Below are 23,583 nucleotides of genomic sequence, written 5' to 3'. Positions count from 1 at the left end.
ACCCGGAGGAGAAGCGGCCATCTTGCTGAGGGGGCCTCGGCTGTCACCACGTGAGACCCAGGACCTGCCAGAGACCGGGACCAGCCCTACCCCGAACCCCACCGACTCAGGAGGCCGTGCGTATGCCCAGCTCCAAAGGAGTCGCAGGACGACACGATGCCCGCCATCACCTTACCGCCGAAGGAGAACGCTCTCTTCAAGAGGATCCTGGTAGGCTGGACGCCTCAGTGTGCTAATGCTCATGATGAAGCTAATGCTTAAGCTAGTGGCCCGAGAAGCCGCTACTTCTAGCATACACCACGCATCTAGTCTCTTGGGAAAATGATATTTATTTAGTGCGTCAACTTTTAAGGCTTCAGTTTCTCCTTTAATCTCTCCAGAGCAGGCAGTGACGTGGTCTGCCAGCCTCGACAGTACCTATCATGGGTCCTGGACAGCACCTAGCTTGGGTCCAGGACAGCACCTAGCGTTTGTCCTGGACAGCACCTAGAATGGGTCTAGGACAGCCCCTAGCGTTGGTCCTGGACAGCACCTAGCATGGTGTCTGGACAGCACCTAGCATGGTGTCTGGACAGCACCTATAATGGGTCCTGGACAGTACCTATCATGGGTAGCATGGGTCCTGGACAGCACCTAGCGTTTGTCCTGGACAGCACCTATAATGGGTCCTGGACAGTACCTAGCATGGGTCTAGGACAGAACCTAGCGTTTGTCCTGGACAGCACCTATCATGGGTCCTGGACAGCACCTATCATGGGTCCTGGACAGCACCTATCATGGGTCCTGGACAGTACCTAGCGTTGGTCCTGGTCAGCACCTAGCGTTGGTCCTGGACAGCACCTATCATGGGTCCTGGACAGTACCTAGCGTTGGTCCTGGACAGCACCTATCATGGGTCCTGGACAGTACCTAGCGTTTGTCCTGGACAGTACCTAGCGTTGGTCCTGGACAGTACCTAGCGTTGGTCCTGGACAGCACCTATCATGGGTCCTGGACAGTACCTAGCATTGGTCCTGGACAGTACCTAGCAGGGTGTTTGGACAGCACCTCATTTAGATGAGAAGGCTGCTGGGAGAAGTCAGACTCTCCTCTGTGGGGTTGAAAGATCACCAAGTCAGACCCCCTGGCATAAAGTCATCGACATTTAGGTGACAGTAAAATTAAGTTTGAATCCCAGCAACATCACAACTCCTTACTACCGCGTAGAGCTAGTTAACACTCGCTAGTATTGTTTGTTGTCTGAATCGTTGTGTTAAAGTTATTCCACCAGGCAGGCGAAGTAAGCTGAGCTGTACTAGGCACTGGTAACACTGAGATACATCAGCCACACTTTAAGGGTGAATTGGTTGATTTTAAGTATTGGTCTATGTATTTGGCACTGGACGTGCTCAGTAGAGGCAGTCATCACTTTTTATCTGAGGTGGCCGGCAGCTAATTTTAGCACTTGGCAAAATACTTTGCTGACTTGTGCGGTTTGTTCTTTTTCATGTTTACATGGTGGTTTTAATAACCTTCAATAGCATACAATGTTTGGTATCATTAACTGCTATGAATAGTTCTGTTTTGTGATATATATATATATATATATATATATATATATATATATATATATATATATATATATATATATATATATATATATATATATCCTAGTTCAATAGTAATACCGTTAGTTCTTTAGTAACAGAAAGACTCTGTCATAGCTCAAGCCAGGGCCACAAGCTGAAGCTGTCAAACTGCTGCCGAATGTCAATACTTGGATTGGATGTTTTGGCCTGCTACTGGTGTTCAAGGAATGCATCCGTCAGTCAGCTTTTAGATTTAATGCAATTTATTTCTCTACACCTTGCGTTTGTGATGCAACGCGGATGTTCCGAGATCACTGGCTCATCATCAGCCATTCGTAACGGAAAACTTGGGTCTTAATATAGTTTCTTATCATTGGCTCCTTTAACATAGTATTTTGCGAGTTTTGCTGTTATACTTGCTCTATAAAAATAGCTGTTCAAAGCTGTTATCAAAATATTTATCAGCCAAATCACTTAACCATATGGACTATGCTAACATACTTTTATTACAAAATATGATATTAACTGCTACTTATTGACTGTCTTATAAAGAAACTTAAAGAAACAAAAACCAAAGTATGTTGTGTGCATGTTATATTTTGCCACCTGAGATTGACTTACTGTTCAAGCCTTGCTGATGCAGAGGGCTCTGGATGTGAATCGGACCAGAAAGGCTGTTGGTTCCTCATGATGCTCAGAGCTCTGGATGTGAATCAGACCTGACAGGCTGTTGGTTCCACACCACCATAGTGATGGAGCGTGTTGCCCTAGCCTGAAACCTTTCCTCTTTTATGCTGCAGAGATGTTACGAACACAAGCAATACAGAAATGGACTGAAGTTCTGTAAACAGATCCTATCCAACCCCAAGTTTTCGGAACATGGAGGTAAGTCAACTCTGATACAACACATACTTCTCTATGAATTATCTACGATCCATCTATGTATTGGTATAATGTGACTTTATATTTCGGCCAATATACAAACCTATCTTAACGGTTGGTTGTTCAATTTAAGTAATGAAGTCTGACATTTCCATGTTTTCTCCCACCATTCGTGTCCCTGGTTTGAACAGAGACCCTGGCCATGAAGGGGCTCACCATGAACTGTCTAGGCAAGAAGGAGGACGCCTATGACCTTGTGAGAAGAGGTCTACGCAATGACCTCAAAAGCCATGTCTGTATCCTTTTCAGGTCAATGCATTCAGCACTAATTCTATAAGCTGTATGATAATTGGCAACAAGGACTTTCTTGACAAGTGTGAACCAGGGCTCAGCCTACAGCCAGGAGTTGACGTGTTTACGAGTGGCACATTTTGATTCGTGCATTACCAAGAACGCACAAATCAAAAGCCTGCATATGTCTAACGAGGATCACTTTTTAATACTTCACCATTTTCAGTTTCTCTGACAATAAGAAGGTTCGTCATAAAACCCAAAAGTTCACAACTGATGAGTGGAACGTGCCCAAACATAGTCTTAGGGGCCCTTTGGACCCGAGGTGATGTCCCACGTTGTCTCCTTAACGGCACTGCTGCCAGGTTGGCACGTGTACGGGCTGCTGCAGCGCTCGGACAAGAAGTACGACGAGGCCATAAAGTGCTACCGGAACGCCCTGAAGTGGGACAAAGACAACCTGCAGATCCTGCGGGACCTCTCGCTGCTGCAGGTCCAGATGAGAGACCTGGAGGGTTACCGGGTGAGAAGCATCGTCCTGTGCAGACGAAGTGAAACACGATGAGATGCAAGACGCCGTACAATATAAGGGATTGTGTCATTATCCCTCGATGACGTTGAGTGAATGTCCATATCCTTACAGGAGACCCGTTACCAACTATTGCAGCTCCGCCCGGCCCAGCGGGCCTCCTGGATCGGCTACGCTGTCGCCTATCATCTGTTGGAGGACTTTGAAATGGCAGCTAAGATCGTGGAGGAGTTCCGCAAAACACAACAGGTCTGTTGAGGCGTTGTCCACCAGTGTCCCTGGTGAGATGCTAGCACTGAAAACTGCTCTGGTGAGTTTGTTGTTGTATTACATCTCTTATTGTGTGTGTTTGTCTGTGGCCAGACCTCTCTAGACAAGGTGGACTTTGAGTACAGTGAGCTTCTGCTCTACCAGAACCAGGTTCTGCGGGAAGCCTGTCTCTACAAGGAGGCCCTGGAGCATCTCAACAGCTACGAGAAGCAGATCTGTGACAAGATGGCCGTGGAGGAGATCCGAGGTGAGGGCTGCTCGATTATGAGGAAAACCATAATCACCATTATTTTGGTCAATATTGAAATCGATTATTCAAACGATTATTTTTGAATTTGAAAACGTGTTGTATTTATTCAGCATGTCTCTCAAATTTTTCTTTTTGTAACTGAGAACTTTGAAATTTCGCCTTTAAGTAATACAAAAAAAAGTACACAAAATGGTCAAAAAGAAGATGTTCCAATCTAAAATGATATACAGATATGTGTCCAGCTGTCCTGCCCTTTTCTATAAAACATTTATAAAAAGAATAATAATAATTGAAAACTCGATTATGTTAATTTTGTGATCGTTTGACGCTGAAATCGCGATCAAAATTAGAGTAATCGCCCAGCCCTATCCCGAGGTGCCCCTGGCTTCTGGCCCCATGACTGTTTCTGCGGCGGCTCTTGGGCTTCATGTGACCGTCTCGCCCCTTCTGGCTCCCCCAGGAGAACTGCTGCTGAAACTGGAGCGAGCGGACGAAGCCTCCCAGGTCTACAGGAGGCTCCAGGAGAGGAACCCAGAGAACTGGGCCTACTACCACGGCCTGGAGAACGCTCTGAAGCCAAGTAATCAGAGCTCACCGTGTTGGACCCATGGACGATGGCAGGGCTCAGCCTCTGTCCAATGAGGGCTTAATGTGGGTCTTCAGTACTGTAATTGTGGTTTGTTAACTCCCATGTATCCGTTGAACCCCAGGAAACGTAGAGGAGCGTCAGAAGCTTTATGAGGAGACGTGGGTCAAGTTCCCCAAAGGCCTGGTGCCAAGGAGGCTGCCTCTGACCTTCCTCACAGGTAACTGCTGAGCAGAATGCAAGGACCCCCTCCTGACTCTGAGGAGGGGAGACCAGGTTACAGCGCCATGCAGTCAAACGTCTTTCCATTACTATTTGTGCATATAATACTAATAAACTATGATCATGATAGGTTTTTTTGTATAGTAAAGTGGTTCTCAAACTATGGTACGCGCACCACTACGCACTACCACATACGCAACTTGCTATTTGGTGGTGCCATAAATATATATTTTTTAAAAAGTTCCTTTTTTTATCTATAGATTTTTAACAGAATAATTTGAAAATACTAGTACGAATGGCAATACATTAACAATGAGATCATTTAAAATGGGGTTTAAAAATGTTGTGCCTTTCCTGTAAAAAATGCAGTTTAAATATCAGCGTGCTTAATAGACATCTACGATTACAAGCTAAACTGACGGCAAGATATAAGTTCTAAAATTCAACAATACTATGATCTTGATAAGCAGTTTGAGAACCACTGGTATAGTTTACTCGAGTGGTCAATCTTCCTCTATAATCCCAGTTCAATCTCATTCTCCATTATCTTTAATATTCAAATTATATTTGAATACTGTATGCTAAATTTCGGCCTTATCAATATATACTATGAACCTATACACTGTGTATATATAGGCTTATGCATTGCTAATGACACTATCCGCAGGTGGTTGTTAATAATATGTCAACTAGTGGGCATTCTACAAATATACATTTCTTTCTTGCAAATGAAATAATAATATTGGGTACAGAATCAGATCCCATGTTGTTCGGTCCTTTCCCATTGATCGTGATTTTCTTTGAGATTATCCAGGCTTTCACGCATCATTTGAACAAACAGGATTAGGTTTCCTCTTTAACAATGTGTTTTGGGTGTGTGTTGGGCAGGGGAGAAGTTCAGTGAATGCCTGGACTACTACCTGAGGATGAACTTAAGTAAAGGCTGCCCGCCTCTCTTCACCACCCTGAAGTCCCTCTACGCGGACACGGCCAAGGTATGCGCTGAAAGATGACCAGACCGAAGGTCACTGTTGAAAGGGGGGTTGGCTTAGCCCAGGAGGTAGAGCAGTTGTCTACCGAAAGGTTGCTAGTTCTATCCCCAGCTCCTCCTGTGTCGAGTGTCGATGTGTCCCTGAGCAAGACACTTGACCCTAACTGCTCCTGACGAGCTGGCTGTCGCCTTGCATGGTTGACTCTGCCGTCGGCGTGTCAATGTGTGTATTAACCGATGTAGGTCGCTTTGGATAAAAACGTCTGCCAAAATGCCGTAATTGTAATTGAAAGATGTTGGCAATGACCTGGTTTTCCTCCCGTGATTCAGGTTGCCATCATTGAGGAGTTGGTAGTTGGATATGAAACCTGTTTGAAGAACTGTCGGATGTTTAGTCAACACGGTGAGGACTGCTTACTAACCTCGCAAATTACGGAAACGTGGGTTACATAAGCACTGTATTGTTCCTGTTTTTATCACAGCTAACCAGTTTCGTTCATTGGGTTTTCCTACCCACACTCGATATATTTAAGCAATAGATCACGCCAGGCTGTGGTATGTGCTCATTATACCACTGCGACCCCCTTCACAGTGGTATAATGAGCACATACCACTGACTGAAGTGATCTATTGCTTTTATACAACGGTTACTGTTATGGCGAAACGAAAGTCATAGACACGCTACATTTAAAAAGAAACCAAGAAAGTCAAAGTAGCCGTTTTATTAAAGAATACAAAAAAGTAGTCCCTCCTGGCTGCCGCTATGCATCGACGGTCGCTATGCAACACACTTTAGCGTCCCTCCGAGAGAAGGCTCCGATAGAGCGGTTCGCCGGCAATTTATCCTATGGAGCAGTTCGCTCGCCGTGTGCCTAAGCTTTCGTTAGTCTCTCCATCGCCTTGCTCACTCCCGGAGTAACAACATAAAACCCTCTCCATCATCCAACATATGTTTTACTTTGTAACTGTTTCTACTTCCAGGCGCGGAGTGATATGCAAACTTTCACAAAATGATCGGGCATCATAGCAGTTATGTATACGCTCATTATACAACAGTTGGGAACCAATCAGATCGCTGGATTTAGGTCCCCCGTTGTATAAACATTTATATATCACTTTTAGATCACAACCTCGCCAAGTATTCAAGACTATTCACATTTGCCGTCAACATCTGAAAATAAGGTTGCAACACAACTTATTAGGTCTATTGATGACATCCTTGTAGTATGATGAGTGTCATGTCCTTCCTGCAGATGAGGGCAAGGTGGAGCCCCCCACCACACTGCTGTGGGTGCAGTATTTCCTGGCGCAGCACTTTGACTTCATCGGGCAGCAGAGCCGTGGCCTGGACTACATCAACACGGCCATCGACAGCACGCCCACGCTGATCGAGCTCTTCCTGGTCAAGGCCAAGATCTACAAGGTTGGTACACGTCTCTGATGCGGAAGGAGCGGACGGCGTCTCTGAAAGGGGGGGGGGGGTGTTCCTAACAGGGGTTGAGACGTTGTGCTGTGCAGCACGCAGGGAACATCAAGGAGGCGGCGCGCTGGATGGACGAGGCCCAGGCCTTGGACACCGCCGACCGCTTCATCAACTCCAAGTGCGCTAAGTACATGTTGAAGGCTGGCCTGGTCAAGGAGGCGGAGGACATGTGCTCCAAGTTCACCAGGGTGGGTTTGTTGAGACTTCCAGACCCGCATGTGAAGGCCGACGGTACCTGAAGACCTCCTGCTCACCTTGTGGTGCGTTTCAGGAGGGCACGTCTGCGGTGGAGAACCTGAACGAGATGCAGTGCATGTGGTTCCAGACGGAGTGCGCTCTGGCCTACAAATCCATGAACAAGTTTGGAGAGGCGCTCAAGAAGTGCCATGAGATCGAGAGGGTAAGCCTTCCAGTCCGAGACGCATTCTCCTCAATGCTTTGGCCGGGACGACGGCCGTGAACCTCTCCCAAGGATAACCTAAGTTGTCACGTTAGTTCTTCAAAAGGTTGTTTGTGATTATGATCCGTTTACAATTAATAATTGGTTTCTTTACATTATATAAATATTAGGGCTGTCAAGCGATTAAAATATTTAATCGCGATTAATCACATTATTGTCATAGTTAACTTGCGATTAATCGCAAATCTTTTTTCTATGCTAAATATCCCTTGATTTCTTTGTCCCATTAATTTTTCTAATTTTAATGCTCTTATCAACATGGAGGAGTGCATCGGCTTGCCTTGTGCAAATGTTTTTTTATTGATAACAACATTCGCACATACTGATCAAAACAGGAAGATACTAAAAAAAGCCTATAGTGCAATTAAACGATGAACATACAAACATACTTCCTTGAACATAGCAGTCAGGCTACTGCTTCTTTGTTTTGAGCCAGAGAAAAAAAAAAGAAAAAAAAAGTTTTTTTTTAAATATGAATTTGCGTTAATCGCGCGATAAAAAAATTAACGCCGTTAAAATTGGATTGCGTTAACGCCGTTAATAACGCCTTTAACTGACAGCCCTAATAAATATGAATTGATATAGTGGTAGCACTAATCTGCAAGCATGCCGAACTGATAAGCCAGACTCAACGGCAGTTTGCTTCACTAAAGCCCCGACTGCCGTCCCTGCAGCACTTTGTGGAGATCACAGATGACCAGTTTGACTTCCACACGTACTGCATGCGCAAGATGACGCTGCGCTCCTACGTGGACCTGCTGAAGCTGGAGGACGTGCTGCGGCAGCACCCCTTCTACTACAAGGCGGCGCGCAGCGCCATCCAGATCTACCTGGAGCTGCACGACCGGCCGCTGGCCGACGACAGCAAGGAGTGCCAGGCAGACGCAGGTGAGGACGGATCCTGAGAGGGGGAATGGGACTGGGGTCACTGGACGGTCTGGGAGGGGGTCACTAGAGGGTCTGGGAGAGGGGGGTCACTAGAGGGTCTGGGAGGGGGGGGTCACTAGAGGGTCTGGGAGAGGGGGGTCACTAGACGGTCTGGGAGAGGGGGGTCACTAGAGGGTCTGGGAGAGGGGGGTCACTAGAGGGTCTGGGAGAGGGGGGTCACTAGAGGGTCTGGGAGGGGGGGGTCACTAGAGGGTCTGGGAGAGGTTCATGGAGGGCTTTATTCGTTCTCAGAATTTTTTGAAAATTGAGGATATAAAAAAAAAATAGAAGTAGAAATACATTAACGTGTGAAATCACAAAGAATATGCATATATTAAAAGCATTTACTAAACTACGCATAAAAAATTACTGCCATAAAAAACATATGCATCTAAATAATATCCACAATAAATATATATTCACAAAACATAACACATATAAAACAAAATATATGAATTTGCACAAGGGAAAAAGCTTCATTATCATGTGATCGGTGTCCTTGATTCAGAGAACGTGACGGACAAGGAGCTGAAGAAGATGAGGAACAAGCAGCGGCGAGCGCAGAAGAAAGCCCAGCTGGAGGAGGACAAGAAGAACGCAGAGAAGGAGAAGCAGCTCAAGAACCAGAAGAAGAAGAAGGAGGACGACGACGAAGAGATCGGCGGGCCCAAGGAGGAGCTCATCCCGGACAAACTGGCCAAGGTAGACGTCTGGTCGGTCAACGGCCGCTGCTTCAGCTCCCTTCTGCTCCCCCGCCCTTACGCGTGTGTGTGTGTGTGTGTGTGTGTGTGTGTGTGTGTGTGTGTGTGTGTGTGTGTGTGTGTGTGTGTGTGTGTGTGTGTGTGTGTGTGTGTGTGTGTGTGTGTGTGTGTGTGTGTGTGTGTGTGTGTGTGGTCAGGTTGAGAGTCCTTTGGAGGAGGCGGTGAAGTTCCTGATCCCTCTGAAGACGCTGGTGCGGCACAAGATTGAAACTCATCTCCTGGCATTTGAGATCTACTTCAGGAAAGGTAGGGAACCACAATGACCCGCTTGCGTGTCCCCCCTCTGATAGCCCTGGGCCTCTCCCTATACAACCCGTGTCAGGTGCTTTACCTTCGGGAGCTCGCTGCCCTCAAAACGGTCACTTGTGTGACCCCTCTTGCCCAATGCATCCGTCCGTTGACGGATCCCATTGACTCTGAATGGGGTGGAGCCGCAGTTCATTGTGGATCCATCCGTTCCCTTGGATCCGTCGGCTCCGTCAAGAAAGTTGAAAAATGTTAAACTTCTCATGCAGCGACGGATCCGTCATCCAATCAGATCGCGTATGCTCGGGCATGGCTGATGTATGCCTCTGCAGACTACTCCCTTATCCGTCAGCCACGCCTTCCGTCATCCGGTGACGGACGGTGCAGTGGGTAGACGGCGTCAGGAGGATGGGGGGGGGGGGGGGGAAAGGAATGAAGAAAACCTTACAGGATTCTTTATGATCGGGTGCAGGGCAACACTGTTACCAAGTAGGAGCCAGACTACCAAGGGCACGTTTGAACAGTTTATTAATAGTAATCTACAGGTCATCCTCAATCCTACTGCTCGGCTCGGCGCTGCTCTTGATCAGGGCCAACAGCTACCCCCGTTGGTATGGTGCGGTGCAGCGCGTGCTCGGGTCCAATGGTTCCAACACTTATTCCCGTTTCATAGTTAAGGGGAACATTTTAACAACGGAGAACGGCCGTAGATCAGCAGCAATGTAAACACCAATAAACTTGGTTATGACATTTGCCCGTTCTGAATTGCCAGACAGGGGATGTTGAAATAGTGTCATGAGCTGGGTTTGCACAGCTCGTTTTTTTTTCATAGCAACGGTGGTAGTAACGCCAGGATGGTGCCTTTTTGAAATGCGTGTGCATGTTAAAGTGCTGTACGTACACACGGAGAGCCCTCTCCATAGCTTACGTGCACATCCAATGTCTTTTAACTATCCGTCGACGGCAAGGGCTGTGATTGGTCCTCACAACAAAAATTACAAAATCATTTCCGGAATCACTTCTCTGGTTTGACTTTGTGCCTTATTTACTTCGTACATTGTTTACTTGGCACTTTAAGAACCAATAAAACACCAAATAAGATTTGAAAAGCTTTGTATTTTATTTACAACACTGCTTACATGGTTTGTAGTCAACATATGAGATCGATCGGGCGGTGACTTGCATTGCGTATCCGACATCCCGACGGAGATCTGCGAATGCTCGAGGGGTCTCCATAGTTACCGAGTCGGAGTAGTATACTTTGGCTAAACGGTCCGGTGGGAACTCCGACTTCAAGTTTTAAATTCCGCATCACGTAACAAGCCTTTACATTCGCCATATTAACGCTTTGTACGCCACATTTCGCGCCGCGGTCCACCTCTGTAACCACCCAGAAGTGCCTGTACCGTGACGGTTCGGTACACATACGTGTATCGTAACACCCCTAATATAAATATGACATTTAGTTATGAAGGAAAGATGTTGACGAAGATGTTCCCCTTAATGCCATACTGTGCCTCGGCTTTCAGTTGAGTGGGCTGCAGAGCAATAGTCGAATGTCATGCTCGGCTTGTTCATGATGCTCAAATCGGGATTCAAACTCTCAACCTAAGGATCAACAGTACAATGCATTAACCCGTTGAGCCACTGGCATTCCTGAACGGCATGAAGCCTCATTCACATCGTGAAAATGTCTATTGATAAGCACACAACATCAAGAAAACCCCAAGCACACGTTTGGCAAGATAATTAAGGGCTTTCTTAAATGAGTACAGATCAGATACCATACCAGAAAATGTCAAGAGTTTACGACTAACGGTATAGGCTGCAGTATGAATTTGGGGGGGGAAATGAAAGGTACAGAAACAATAGACGAAGCAGCTTGGCTGCTGGGACCCCCAAAAAAAGCTTCAACACGCAATACATGCAGACATGAAATATAAAAGCAAAACAAAAATGATATAACACCAGAACAACAACCCATACTTCCGTCGTGTGCAGAAAGAGAGAGGACTTCCTTAAGAAACTGTACTCTTCACTTCTTTGTAGTGTTTGAACCCTTTAACCACCACATGAAATGTAACGGCCGGATCATAAAAGGCAGCTCTGATAGTTTTCCCCTTGTCCTTCTCTCCTGGTTCCAGAGAAGTATCTGCTGATGCTGCAGTCTGTGAAGAGGGCCGTGGCCATCGACCCCTTGGACCCCTGGCTCCACCAGTGTTTGGTGCGCTTCTTCAAAGGAGGTGAGCCCAGCGTCGGTCGAGACCTACGGAGACGCGGGTCACCTCTGGACCACTTCAACCGTGGGACTGTATAAGAGCACTGACCGAACGATTAGGAGAGTAGCGCGTGTCCTCACCTGACAGCTATACAAACCCTGTGTTTACGCGAGGTGCCTCTTCCTAGAAACATTTAAAAAGAAGACCTGCGTGCCAACTCCTTGCAGACACTGCCCAGATACTGAGGCCCAATCCCATTTCTACCCCTTACCCTTACCCCTCCCCCTTGTTTTGAAGGGGTAAGGGGAAGGGGTAAGGGGAAGAAATGGGTTTGGGCCTAAAACGGCCAGTAAGGGGAACTGGTGCAATAGCAAGCCTTTAACCCCTCGATAGATTAGATAGATGTTGAGCCCGTCTTTACGTTGTACCCTATGACCAGGATCAAGCCACAGCATGGATCCCACCACAACACTACCCACATTAAGCTGTGTTGTTCCATGTCCCTCCATCCCTCCAGTGAGCGAGAGCAGCGTCCTGGCAGAGCCGGTCCGGACGGTGCTGAAGCGGGAGATCTCTCGGCTGTTTGGGGACAGCGACCCCAAGAGCTTCAACAAGAAGTACCTGAGCCGACACTCCAGCTCCGTCCCCCAGCGGCTGGCCGGTGAGCCCCTCCGCCCGGCCGTCCCACCCGTCTCCTCACAGCTCTGTGTTTCTTACCCGACGGCTGAATCCTCGTTTGTTTCTGTGCCCAGCCGCTAAGATGATGGTGTACCTAGAGCCGTCCTCGGACACGATGGCCTGCGAGCTGGCCACCGCCATGGACGATTCGCTCAACGGCCGCAGTATTCAGGTACGTCCCACACCTGGTCAAGTCTTGGTGTTCAGAAAATGGCATTTTACCAGAAGACGCGAAAAAGGTTTTATGCTAGCTCGAGCTAGTGTTTACCTTATTCAATAAAAGATAGATTATCTGACTCGAACATTTCGACGGGATATTCCCATAATTCACGTGGGCCTCAACAGGTCATCCTCCGCGTGGACCCATTAGACTGTAACATTCCTTTAATCCATGAGAATAACATCCGCGCCGTTTGAGAGGGAATGCAGCTATGGAAATCTACCAGGAAATAGGAGATGACATCACAGCCTTTTGAGAGGGAATGCAGCTATGGAAATCTACCAGGAATTAGGGAATTCTATGACCAGCGAAATGTCCCACCCTTTGTGTGGTGTTTCCGCTTCACAGCCTCTACTTCTGTTTGTAAGCCATGTGTAACGCCGACCATACCGCCACCGTCTGACCGTGCCTCACAGGGCTTACTGGCTCCAGACCAGTAGCTAGTTACGGGCCTCATTACCATGTTCTTTAGCCGTCATTAGGCGTGTTCAGATAAACAAACCAGGCCCGTGACATGTGGCCCTAACCAGTTCCATTAACCAGTTCGCAGGAGCCCCGATAATGGGAGTCGGGAACTGGTTAATGGGAGTCCTAAACCAGTTAATAATGGCTCCTGGGAACAGGTTAATAATGGCTCCTGGGAACAGGTTAATAATGGCTCCTGACCCGGTTAGCAATGACTCATCAACCGGTTAATTAGTAATGACTCATCAACCGGTTAATTAGTAATGACTCATCAACGGTTAATTAGTAATGACTCCGGAACAGGTTATTTGGTAATGACTCAGGAGCAGGTTAATTGGTAATGACTCCTGAACAGGTTAATTGGTAATGACTCAGGAGCAGGTTAATTGGTAATGACTCCTGAACAGGTTAATTGGTAATGACTCAGGAGCAGGTTAATTGGTAATGACTCAGGAGCAGGTTAATTGGTAACGACTCAGGAGCAGGTTAATTGGTAATGACTCCTGAACAGGTTAATTGGTAATGACTCCTGAACAGGTTAATTGGCAACGACTCCGGAGCAGGTTAATTGGTAATGACTCCTGAACAGGTTAATTGGTAATGACTCCTGAACAGGTTAATTGGTAATGACTCAGGAGCAGGTTAATTGGTAATGACTCAGGAGCAGGTTAATTGGTAATGACTCAGGAGCAGGTTAATTGGTAATGACTCAGGAGCAGGTTAATTTGTAATGACTCCTGAACAGGTTAATTGGTAACGACTCAGGAGCAGGTTAATTGGTAACGACTCAGGAGCAGGTTAATTGGTAATGACTCAGGAGCAGGTTAATTGGTAATGACTCAGGAGCAGGTTAATTGGTAACGACTCAGGAGCAGGTTAATTGGTAATGACTCAGGAGCAGGTTAATTGGTAATGACTCCGGGAGAGGTTAATTGGTAATGACTCCTGAACAGGTTCATTGGTAATGACTCCGGGAGAGGCTAATTGGTAACGACTCCGGAGCAGGTTCATGTCAATGGCCAGGTAAATAAGGGGCGTGTCCTGCTGCAGGTGTGCTCGGAGGTCCTGGAGGCCCTCCGCGGGGGCCAGCTGGGGGGCGAGGGCCACCCCAAGGCGGCGGAGGCGTACCGCGCCGCCTGCCACGCCCTGTTCCCACACACCCTGGCCTTCATGGAGGCGGACTACCAGGACAACAGCAGCGCCAACGGAGACCTATCGGCCGGGGAGCAGGACGACATGGCCCACGAGATGTGAGGAGGACGAGGGAGAGGAGCGCGCGGACAGACACACACGCCACACTACGCACACGCACACACACACTCACACACAGACGCCCCCTGCCACATGTCTGCCGAGCGGCCGGCCATGCTCCTTGGATCCCTTCCGCGGTCAGCTCAGCCGTTTGACCCGCCCCACTGCACTGACGCGAACGGACTGACCGTGCTACAAAGAGACCAGGCCCCATTTTACTTTTTTTAAGAAAAATAAACAAACAACAAAAAAGGGCTCCCCCTTTCCTCTGTGGGGAGTGAGAGCGGTGTTGGGGTTAGCAGAGCCTAACCCGGGGGGGGGGGTGAAGGGTGGAACGGTGTTGGGTTTAGTGCTGACTGACCCGGGTGGACTATGGGGGGGGAGGGGGGGGGGGGAGAAGAAGAGGACTCTGACTGGAGGTTTCTGTAAAACACAGTTTAGATCTTTTTCTAGCGCTCCTGTGTTTCACAAAATGTCCTTGTAGGTACGTCTGCTTCTCACATTTTTAAAAAAAAGGTAATTTATATCTTACAAAACTGACTAAATGAATTAAATAAAAGCAGCATTTGCGTAACCTTATACCAATTGTATTCGTGTTTAAATTGCAAGTAAGTCACGGGTAATGGGTTATCTCCGAGTCCAGATGTAAAACTACTCCAAGTCTCAACAAATAAAAGGAAAACGTTAATTTATGTTTTAATATTTTATTTCAGGTACAAAAGGCTTCCTGGTAAGTCAGGGAGTAACGCTGCAGCTTGCAAATGGGTCACCCTTTGGTCTGAGACGGCATCTCCTCCTTCAGAGTTTAGACAGGAGGGCGACGCTGGCCTCCTCCTCGCGCTGGGAGCTCAGGAAGGTGTGGTCGAGGTTCAGGTAGCTAGTGAGGAACTCTGGGAAGTCCCTCTTCAGCACCACCTCTAGGAACATCTCTGCGGCGGTCTGCAACCTCTCCGCAGCCCTGAGGCACATGAGGGCGCTGTCAGCGGATCACTAGGCTACAGGAACATAGAGCCATACACTCAGCTGTGTGACTAGCCGTGCTTATGATGCTACGCTTGTCCTCCGACTTACTAGAACCAAGCTTGTGCTTTTCTTACGGCCTGGGCATCGTGTGTGTGTGTGTGGGGGCCCTCCTCCTACCTAACGGTTTGACAGGCGGTGACCTCCGTCAGCTCCTTCATGACCTCCTGGGTGAGCTGCACCACCAGGCTCCGGGACACCACCCTCTGGCTGTCCTCCAGCCGGGCCTGGTGGAGGATCCACTGCCACACCTGACAACACTCACTCAGTTAATGGAATAGTACTCACAGTGATGGGATAGTACTCACTGAGTGATGGGATAGTACTCAAAGTGATGGGGATAGTACTCACAGTGATGGGGATAATACTTAGTGACGGGGATAATACTCAGTCAGTGGTATGGGGATAATACTCAGTGATATGGGGATAACACTCAGTGGTATGGGGATAGTACTCATACTCAGTGATATGGGGTTATTTTATATTATAATGTATCGTCCCTAAACGTGGGTATAGGGTTAAACAATGTTGAGCAAATCCTATCATGCTTCTAAATATATGGTTAAAGACAATGAAGCCTGCTATATCGGGTAGGAAAAAGGACTTCTCAAACCACCTGTGATCTGGAGATCTCTGCTGTGGCAGAGTCTTCGACCTGGCCTCTGTAGAAGAAATGGCCTTTCCCTGAGGAAGATGGGATAGGTGTAGAGTTATGAGCAGAGGCAGTCCATCTCTGGACCATTTCAACCACGGGACCGTATACGAGTACAAACTTAATTAGGAAAGTAGTGTGTGTGCTCACCTGACAGCCAAGCATGAATAAATAGGATGCCCACGCCAATGTTATACTGTAAGCCATGAAGGGTTACTCCCCCCTGTTGAGAAATAAATACACAACCTCAATCCATGCTGATCATAATAAGAAGCCCAAATGTACTGTTATTGTAATAATATGAACGCTTTCTTCTGACCCCAGTCTCCCTAAAGCTGTACCGGTCCTCAATGTGACCCAGGAGATCACATAGAGGCTCAATCACATGCACAGCCCAGTGTGTTCCGGAGTCTGCATATACGTCCCATCCCCTAAGGTGCATTCAGCCAAAACCGGAATAGAAATACACAAGCCTCCAACATTGTTGACCTAGTCAGTGTCTAGCCCCCGGTTAGGATTGCCCCCTAACCCCGGGGTTCTGCCACCCACCGCAGGCATGCACAGCAGGTCCTCAGGCGTCACCGTGACGTCCTCTCGCACCCGGTGGAGCTGGTTCTCCCCTCCGGTGTGCTGCTGGAACAGCTGGCGGAGAGGGACAGAGGGGTCAGGGCGAGTATGGCCGCCGACAGCGGCTACCAGACCGCGGCCAGAGACGACCCCACCGCTCACCTTCTGCATGGGCTCGATCAGCCGCAGGTCGTACACCATGAAGCCGTCCACGCCCGCCTGGATCTCCAGCAGCTTCAGCCTGAGGGTACGAGGGAACATTATTGGACCCCCAGGATTAGTGTCGTGTTGACGTCTTTCTGTCTTTCTTTTTCGATTGAGCCGTTTGTGGCTAATTAAGTAATCAATATGATGAAGTTAATCTGTCCATACGGAATGCATGAGCATAATTCAATTTCAAATGTGTATCACACCGCTGTCTAGCTGCAAAGACGCCCAAAACATCACAGACTAGCAGGTTGAGAATAACATGAGGCCACACTGACTAGCAGGTTGAGAATAACATGAGGCCACACTGACTAGCAGGTTGAGAATAACATGAGGCCACACTGACTAGCAGGTTGAGAATAACATGAGGCCACACTGACTAGCAGGTTGAGAATAACATGAGGCCACACTGACTAGCAGGTTGATAACATGAGGCCACACTGACCAGCAGGTTGAGAATAACATGAGGCCACACTGACTAGCAGGTTGAGAATAACATGAGGCCACACTGACTAGCAGGTTGATAACATGAGGCCACACTGACTAGCAGGTTGATAACATGAGGCCACACTGACTAGCAGGTTGAGAATGACATGAGGCCACACTGACTAGCAGGTTGATAACAGGAGGCCACACTGACTAGCAGGTTGAGAATGACATGAGGCTACACTGACTAGCAGGTTGATAACATGAGGCCGTACTGACTAGCAGGTTGATAACAGGAGGCCACACTGACTAGCAGGTTGATAACATGAGGCCGTACTGACTAGCAGGTTGATAACATGAGGCCACACTGACTAGCAGGTTGATAACAGGAGGCCACACTGACTAGCAGGTTGATAACATGAGGCCACACTGACTAGCAGGTTGATAACATGAGGCTACACTGACTAGCAGGTTGATAACATGAGGCTACACTGACTAGCAGGTTGATAATGACATGAGGCTACACTGACTAGCAGGTTGATAACATGAGGCCACACTGACTAGCAGGTTGATGAGCGCTAGCTGCAGTGGGGGCACCTTGTGACGTTAGCCAGCACGGTGCGGTGGGCGGGGCTGTCCCGGGCCGGGGGCAGCAGGGGGGCAGCCATGCCCCCGGTGGCCAGCGCCCCGCGGCGGTGGCAGGTCTGCACCAGCAGGTCCATGTAGCTGCGGAGGAAACGCTTCTCCATGTTGACGTACTTACTGCGGTCGGGGAGGAGGAAGTCCCCCCTGTGGCCTGTAGGGGGCAGAACCACAACCCACTGGTAGAACCACAACCCACTGATAGAACCACAGGCCACTGACGCACCAGCACAGAACCACTGACCCACCAGCATAGAACCACAGCCCACTGACCCACCAGTATAGAACCACAGCCTCACCAGCATAGAACCACTGACTCACCAGTATTGAACCACAACCCACTTTGGCATTCTAAAAAGATTGGTAATTTTTTCCGTTACAACCAAACCAAAAAGAGATAAGATAAGAATTTATAAATGCAAATAGCTCTTTTAAATAAATATATTAACTGTCTTGTGGATGGAGGGACCTTGTCGGATATGGCGACGGCATTATTCATCAGGCCGGCTGCGATCGCAGACAGAACCATGCACACAGAACACTGACCGAACTTATTGACGAAGGAGGCAGAGTAGTCCCAGATGCCGCAGTTGAGACCGGCAGAGTGCTCCCGCAGCTCGTAGAGGATCTCCTCCATTTCGAACGTGGCCAGGACGTTCTCGATGAGCACGGTGGCCTTGATGCTTCCCCGGGGTAGCTGTAGCTGTAAACACGACCCTCAGTACAACCGTAATACGACTCATACTAGAGAATCTAATAATGACTACAATGGTGCTTATATTTATATATACAAAAATACAATCTGTTCCGTACACCAATGGTGCATTTACTTGTTTCTTGTATCAACAGCAAAAAATAAAAGATAATATAAACTGAAGATTTATATATCTAAAGAAATGCTAGTGTATTCAATATTGGAGATAATTGATAATGAAATGGATATAAACCTGATGTTGTGCCCAAAGGAATATGTTATTCCATAATCTTGCTTCCATGAAACTCTCTACCTGAAAACAAAGGTGGAAAGGAGAAGGATGATGGAAGATGGATGGAAAAGCACTTCAATAGAGAAGGATGATTTGAATGAACCTTAAGTAAAGCTTCAGAGTGCAGTGGTAATAGTGTGTGTGTTATACTTTGGACAGGTAGAAGAAGGGTCCACTCTCGCTGTTGTAAAGAGCCTTTCCACAGTGAAACATCAGGAGTCCAAAGTCAAACAGAGGACCAGGAACCTCTCTGCCGTTTACCTGGAGACAAAGGGCTCAACTAACTCATCACCTCACTTAACCTGGAGACAAAGAGCTAAACTTACTCATCACCTCACTTAACCTGGAGACAAAGACCTAAACGTACTCATCACCTCACCTAACTATTTATATTCACTATGTTCTATTTAAAGGGCTGTATAACATTAATATAAAACGATTACCCGAAAGTTTATTACAACTACTGTTTCTAATTGGTTCAGTGGAACATGTCACATGTCAGATGACATCACGTGTCGATCAGAAAAATATTACATAATATATAATCATATTCAAGAGAGCAGGACTGAAGCCTAACTACCAGCATGTTGTGCTCCACCATATTCCACGCCCGGGGGCGCAGCATGAGCACGGGAACCTGGGGCAGGGCTGGGATGTCTGCAAACAGACATGAGGGAGCTTAGACCCTTCACGAGGGGCACACGCTCTCATCGTCTTCATCAATGCTGTTTGAACAGGACGTTCTCGCACTAGCAGGAAATCAGACGGCAATGGCATAACATTCACTCACCGCAGCGTCAACTCACCGGGGAACTGGTTGTGTACCACTTTGCATACGTTACTAATGCCTTTGATTTGGTTGTAGAACGTTGGGCAGTTTCCATCATCGAAGTCAATCTGCCGAAAAAAAGCAAAAGAAGATAGAATGTTCAGAAGAGGGATTCACTTTCAAATGTTTGTTTTCGTAAAACAAACGGAACCTTTTGCGTCACTGATACACTAAAGCTTCTGCTGAGTAAACGGAGAACAGGGACGATGTCCTTCTGGAGGTCTGAGCCTAGAGAACCCTCCTGCTGCCACCTCCCCCGGCCCCACCTCCACCAGCCCCACCTCCCCCGGCCCCCCCCCCTCCACTGGTCTCACCTGCAGGCCCTGCGCCGGGGACCGCAGGGCGTGGAGGAGGCGCTCCGTGTCACACGGGGCCATGTCCCCCACGTCCACGTGTCTCCTCTGCAGCCGCGGCGGCACCGGCAGCACCGTCCAGGACGGGTCGTCCCGGATGTGGCTCGTGGCCCGGGAGAAGGCGGGCAGGTCGCCGGACGCGTCCAGGTGGGCCTTCCTGGAGACCCTGAGCTGCAGCACCTGAACACCAGGGGGCAGCGGAGCAGGGCAGAGAGAAGCAGCCGCAAGGAATATCAGAAGGAGTGAGTACTTTTTAACCTTAAAAGTCCTAAATGAACTCAAGTTTGTGACCATTACCCTCCTGATGGTCATTACCCTCCTGATGGTCATTACCCTCCTGATGACAGACCATTACCCTCCTGATGGTCATTACCCTCCTGATGGTCATTACCCTCCTGATGGTCATTACCCTCCTAATGGTCATTACCCTCCTGATGACAGACCATTACCCTCCTGATGGTCATTACCCTCCTGATGGTCATTACCCTGCTAATGGTCATTACCCTCCTAATGGTCATTACCCTCCTTATGGTCATTATCCTCCTGATGGTCATTGCCCTCCTGATGGTCATTACCCTCCTGATGGTCATTACCCTCCTGATGGTCATTACCCTCCTAATGGTCATTACCCTCCTGATGGTCATTACCCTCCTGATGGTCATTACCCTCCTGATGGTCATTACCCTCCTGATGGTCATTACCCTCCTAATGGTCATTACCCTCCTGATGACAGACCATTACCCTCCTGATGGTCATTACCCTCCTGATGGTCATTACCCTCCTGATGGTCATTACCCTCCTGATGGTCATTACCCTCCTGATGGTCATTACCCTCCTGATGGTCATTACCCTCCTAATGGTCATTACCCTCCTAATGGTCATTACCCTCCTGATGACAGACCATTACCCTCCTGATGGTCATTACCCTCCTGATGGTCATTACCCTGCTAATGGTCATTACCCTCCTAATGGTCATTACCCTCCTTATGGTCATTATCCTCCTGATGGTCATTGCCCTCCTGATGGTCATTACCCTCCTGATGGTCATTACCCTCCTGATGGTCATTACCCTCCTAATGGTCATTACCCTCCTGATGGTCATTACCCTCCTGATGGTCATTACCCTCCTGATGGTCATTACCCTCCTGATGGTCATTACCCTCCTAATGGTCATTACCCTCCTGATGACAGACCATTACCCTCCTGATGGTCATTACCCTCCTGATGGTCATTACCCTCCTGATGGTCATTACCCTCCTGATGGTCATTACCCTCCTGATGGTCATTACCCTCCTGATGGTCATTACCCTCCTAATGGTCATTACCCTCCTAATGGTCATTACCCTCTAATGACAGACCCTTACCCTCCTAATGGTCATTACCCTCCTGATGGCATTACCCTCCTGGTGACAGACCATTACCCTCCTGATGGCATTACCCTCCTGAAGAGCCTTACCCTCCTGATTACTTGCCATTACCCTCCAGCATCTGTTCTGAAGGAGGGCTGGAGCAGCATGAACAATAAACAGACTTGACTTTACCACCCACCCAGTTGCCCTTAGCATCAGCCACTAAATGGATGCAATTGAAGTATGCAGCAAAACGATAAAGCAATTCCATATGTTTCAATTCATCTCATTTGCGTTTGCCTTTTACCTTACGCAGGACTGTAAGACAACGTACCAAAGGACACCGCTTACCAAACCACCAAATGTCACAATACTAGTAGCAGTCTGTCCACCTGGTCACCTTCACCCAACGGGCCCCAGCTTGGCCTCTTGAGCCTACAGCCACCGTACCAAACCTTGGACTTTATCTATCAATTATTAAGCACTGGTGCTGATACAAGAGGGAAATGGCCCTGGGGGTCTGTCCCAAAAGACACATAGACAAAATCTGAAGTCCTACTCAGAAATGAGATAGAAACCCTTAAAGAAACTGAGACTAAAGCCTTCAGTATCTTGCTTCCTCCTTTAAACTAGGTTACCTCAATTTACTAACAGTATATTTTATTATTTGTGGAGGGTGGTCAGTGAGTCAGACTGATTGGACCCTGGGGCCAGGTGAGGCTGCACGACTTTTGTGGTTAAACCAGCCATCACCACGCACACTCAGGGAGATCTCCTGGACAGCAAATGGAGCCCCAGCTCATGGATTATTGTCTTTCCAACCTTACAACAACCTGGTTTCAAACCTCATCACCCTGCATCCTTGGTCGTAAGGAGTCCAGTAAAGGCCACCATGCAGCAGCATCATGGTTATATTATGATTGTGTGTCATTGCTATCCATTGATTGGTCCTAACCTGATCCACCTCATTGTCAAACTCGGTCACCAGCTGATGGAGGAAGAGCAAGGAGGCTGGTGTGAAGAGGGTTCCATACTCTTCCTCGAGGCCTTGGGGCGACGGAGACAGCTCTACTCCTACGGGGACCTTTAGGATGTATGAATGTGTATTTGAGAAGCACATACTTGGATAAAAGCTTCAATGTGTACAATTATCTAGCATTACAGTTTTGGTCGTATATCTGGAGCTAACAAACCAGCTAACAATATCTTCTTATTGTTAGGGTGACGTTGTGGTAAACATGTAGCCTGATATTGATGAAGTAAAGTCCTCAAACCTCCCATTAGTATGCACTCTGATGTATAATAACGGGCTAATATGCTCCATACATTATAATAAAATGTAAATATAGAACAGCAAAACTGAAGAAATTTACTGATAGCATATAATGATGCGTTTAGGGTCCTCCTTAAGATTCCAAGATCGACAAGTGAAAGCTCTTTGTTTGTGACTTGTAATGTCACCACCGTCCATGCTGTGATGAGGAATTTAATGCACAAATTAATGTGTCATCTTAGAGTCACTAAACAAATTAATAATTGCGCTCACTGACACTAAACAGAGTGATACAAGGTACTCCTCTGGGTTGTGGAAACACTGGAATTGGTGTTCGTATGTATTTTAATCAATGTTGACCTTGTATTTTAATCTATGTTGACCTTGGCGCAGTATTGTCTTTTATATGGAACTTTGAGTCTGGAATGAAGTATTCATTCATTCAATAACTGGCCTAGAACTATAATGGGGTGAAAAGATATCTAACTAGCAATTCCTATCTAAACTATGTTATTTAATTGTCTAAAAATATTTCAATAATGTAGATCCAGAATCAAATGTGGTGCATTCGAGAGAGGCTACTTACCGACATGTCGACCTGTGTCCTGTGCGCATGAAGAAACTCGGACTTTGGTTATTGGACGTCCTTCACTGTTTGAACAGGAAAGGTCTATATAGTGTTTGAGTTTAAAGTAGGCCTACATCTTAGAATATAAATTGTTTGGGCTCCAGTATGCTACAAATTGTAGTCCTTTAAATTACATATTACGTAGTCCTACATACAATTATTATTTCTTTAAGTTGTGACTTTTTTTGTGTGTGTCGCATATATGTGTTCCTGGGGTGGCGTTCAACTCGGACGCCACCCTTCCAAGTTGCAATTTATTTTGCCTTCCGAGACGTCATTTCCGGTCTCGGAGCATTTATAGCGTTCCCGTTAGTCTTTGTGATTGTGTCATGAAATTGGCCAGCCGTTCTTT

General features: G+C 47.5%; 2 protein-coding genes and 1 long non-coding RNA gene across 3 annotated transcripts; 2 read left to right on the top strand and 1 right to left on the bottom strand.

Moving 5' to 3' along the window:
• The first annotated feature begins 13 nt into the window (after nucleotides 1-13).
• LOC115552639 (N-alpha-acetyltransferase 15, NatA auxiliary subunit) lies at nucleotides 14-14,878 on the top strand. Its single transcript, XM_030368906.1, has 20 exons — nucleotides 14-210; nucleotides 2,369-2,453; nucleotides 2,642-2,746; nucleotides 3,107-3,264; nucleotides 3,385-3,519; nucleotides 3,634-3,787; nucleotides 4,251-4,370; nucleotides 4,501-4,596; nucleotides 5,487-5,593; nucleotides 5,920-5,992; nucleotides 6,843-7,012; nucleotides 7,108-7,260; nucleotides 7,344-7,472; nucleotides 8,207-8,420; nucleotides 8,968-9,161; nucleotides 9,358-9,466; nucleotides 11,611-11,709; nucleotides 12,203-12,346; nucleotides 12,438-12,535; nucleotides 14,099-14,878. The coding sequence occupies exons 1-20, from the start codon at nucleotides 157-159 to the stop codon at nucleotides 14,300-14,302; spliced, it is 2,601 nt and encodes an 866-aa protein (XP_030224766.1). The 5' UTR covers nucleotides 14-156; the 3' UTR covers nucleotides 14,303-14,878.
• A 109-nt stretch (nucleotides 14,879-14,987) lies between these two features.
• Nucleotides 14,988-23,478, bottom strand: ugl (ureidoglycolate lyase). Its single transcript, XM_030368909.1, has 15 exons — nucleotides 23,190-23,478; nucleotides 22,286-22,414; nucleotides 19,943-20,161; nucleotides 19,606-19,696; nucleotides 19,380-19,456; nucleotides 18,950-19,060; nucleotides 18,761-18,820; nucleotides 18,360-18,516; nucleotides 17,769-17,967; nucleotides 16,701-16,779; nucleotides 16,521-16,613; nucleotides 16,122-16,194; nucleotides 15,936-16,003; nucleotides 15,440-15,570; nucleotides 14,988-15,257 (listed from the first exon to the last, which is right to left on the bottom strand). The coding sequence occupies exons 1-15, from the start codon at nucleotides 23,193-23,195 to the stop codon at nucleotides 15,098-15,100; spliced, it is 1,653 nt and encodes a 550-aa protein (XP_030224769.1). The 5' UTR covers nucleotides 23,196-23,478; the 3' UTR covers nucleotides 14,988-15,097.
• On the top strand, nucleotides 16,787-17,786 carry LOC115552647 (uncharacterized). The gene is made up of 3 exons (XR_003978350.1): nucleotides 16,787-16,995; nucleotides 17,030-17,326; nucleotides 17,739-17,786. It is a non-coding gene; the product is annotated as an uncharacterized LOC115552647 (long non-coding RNA).
• Nucleotides 23,479-23,583: the final 105 nt, after the last annotated feature.

Source organism: Gadus morhua, chromosome 10 (assembly GCF_902167405.1).
Source record: "Gadus morhua chromosome 10, gadMor3.0, whole genome shotgun sequence".
NCBI lineage: Eukaryota > Metazoa > Chordata > Actinopteri > Gadiformes > Gadidae > Gadus > Gadus morhua.
This window is presented reverse-complemented; position numbering and strand designations above follow the sequence as displayed.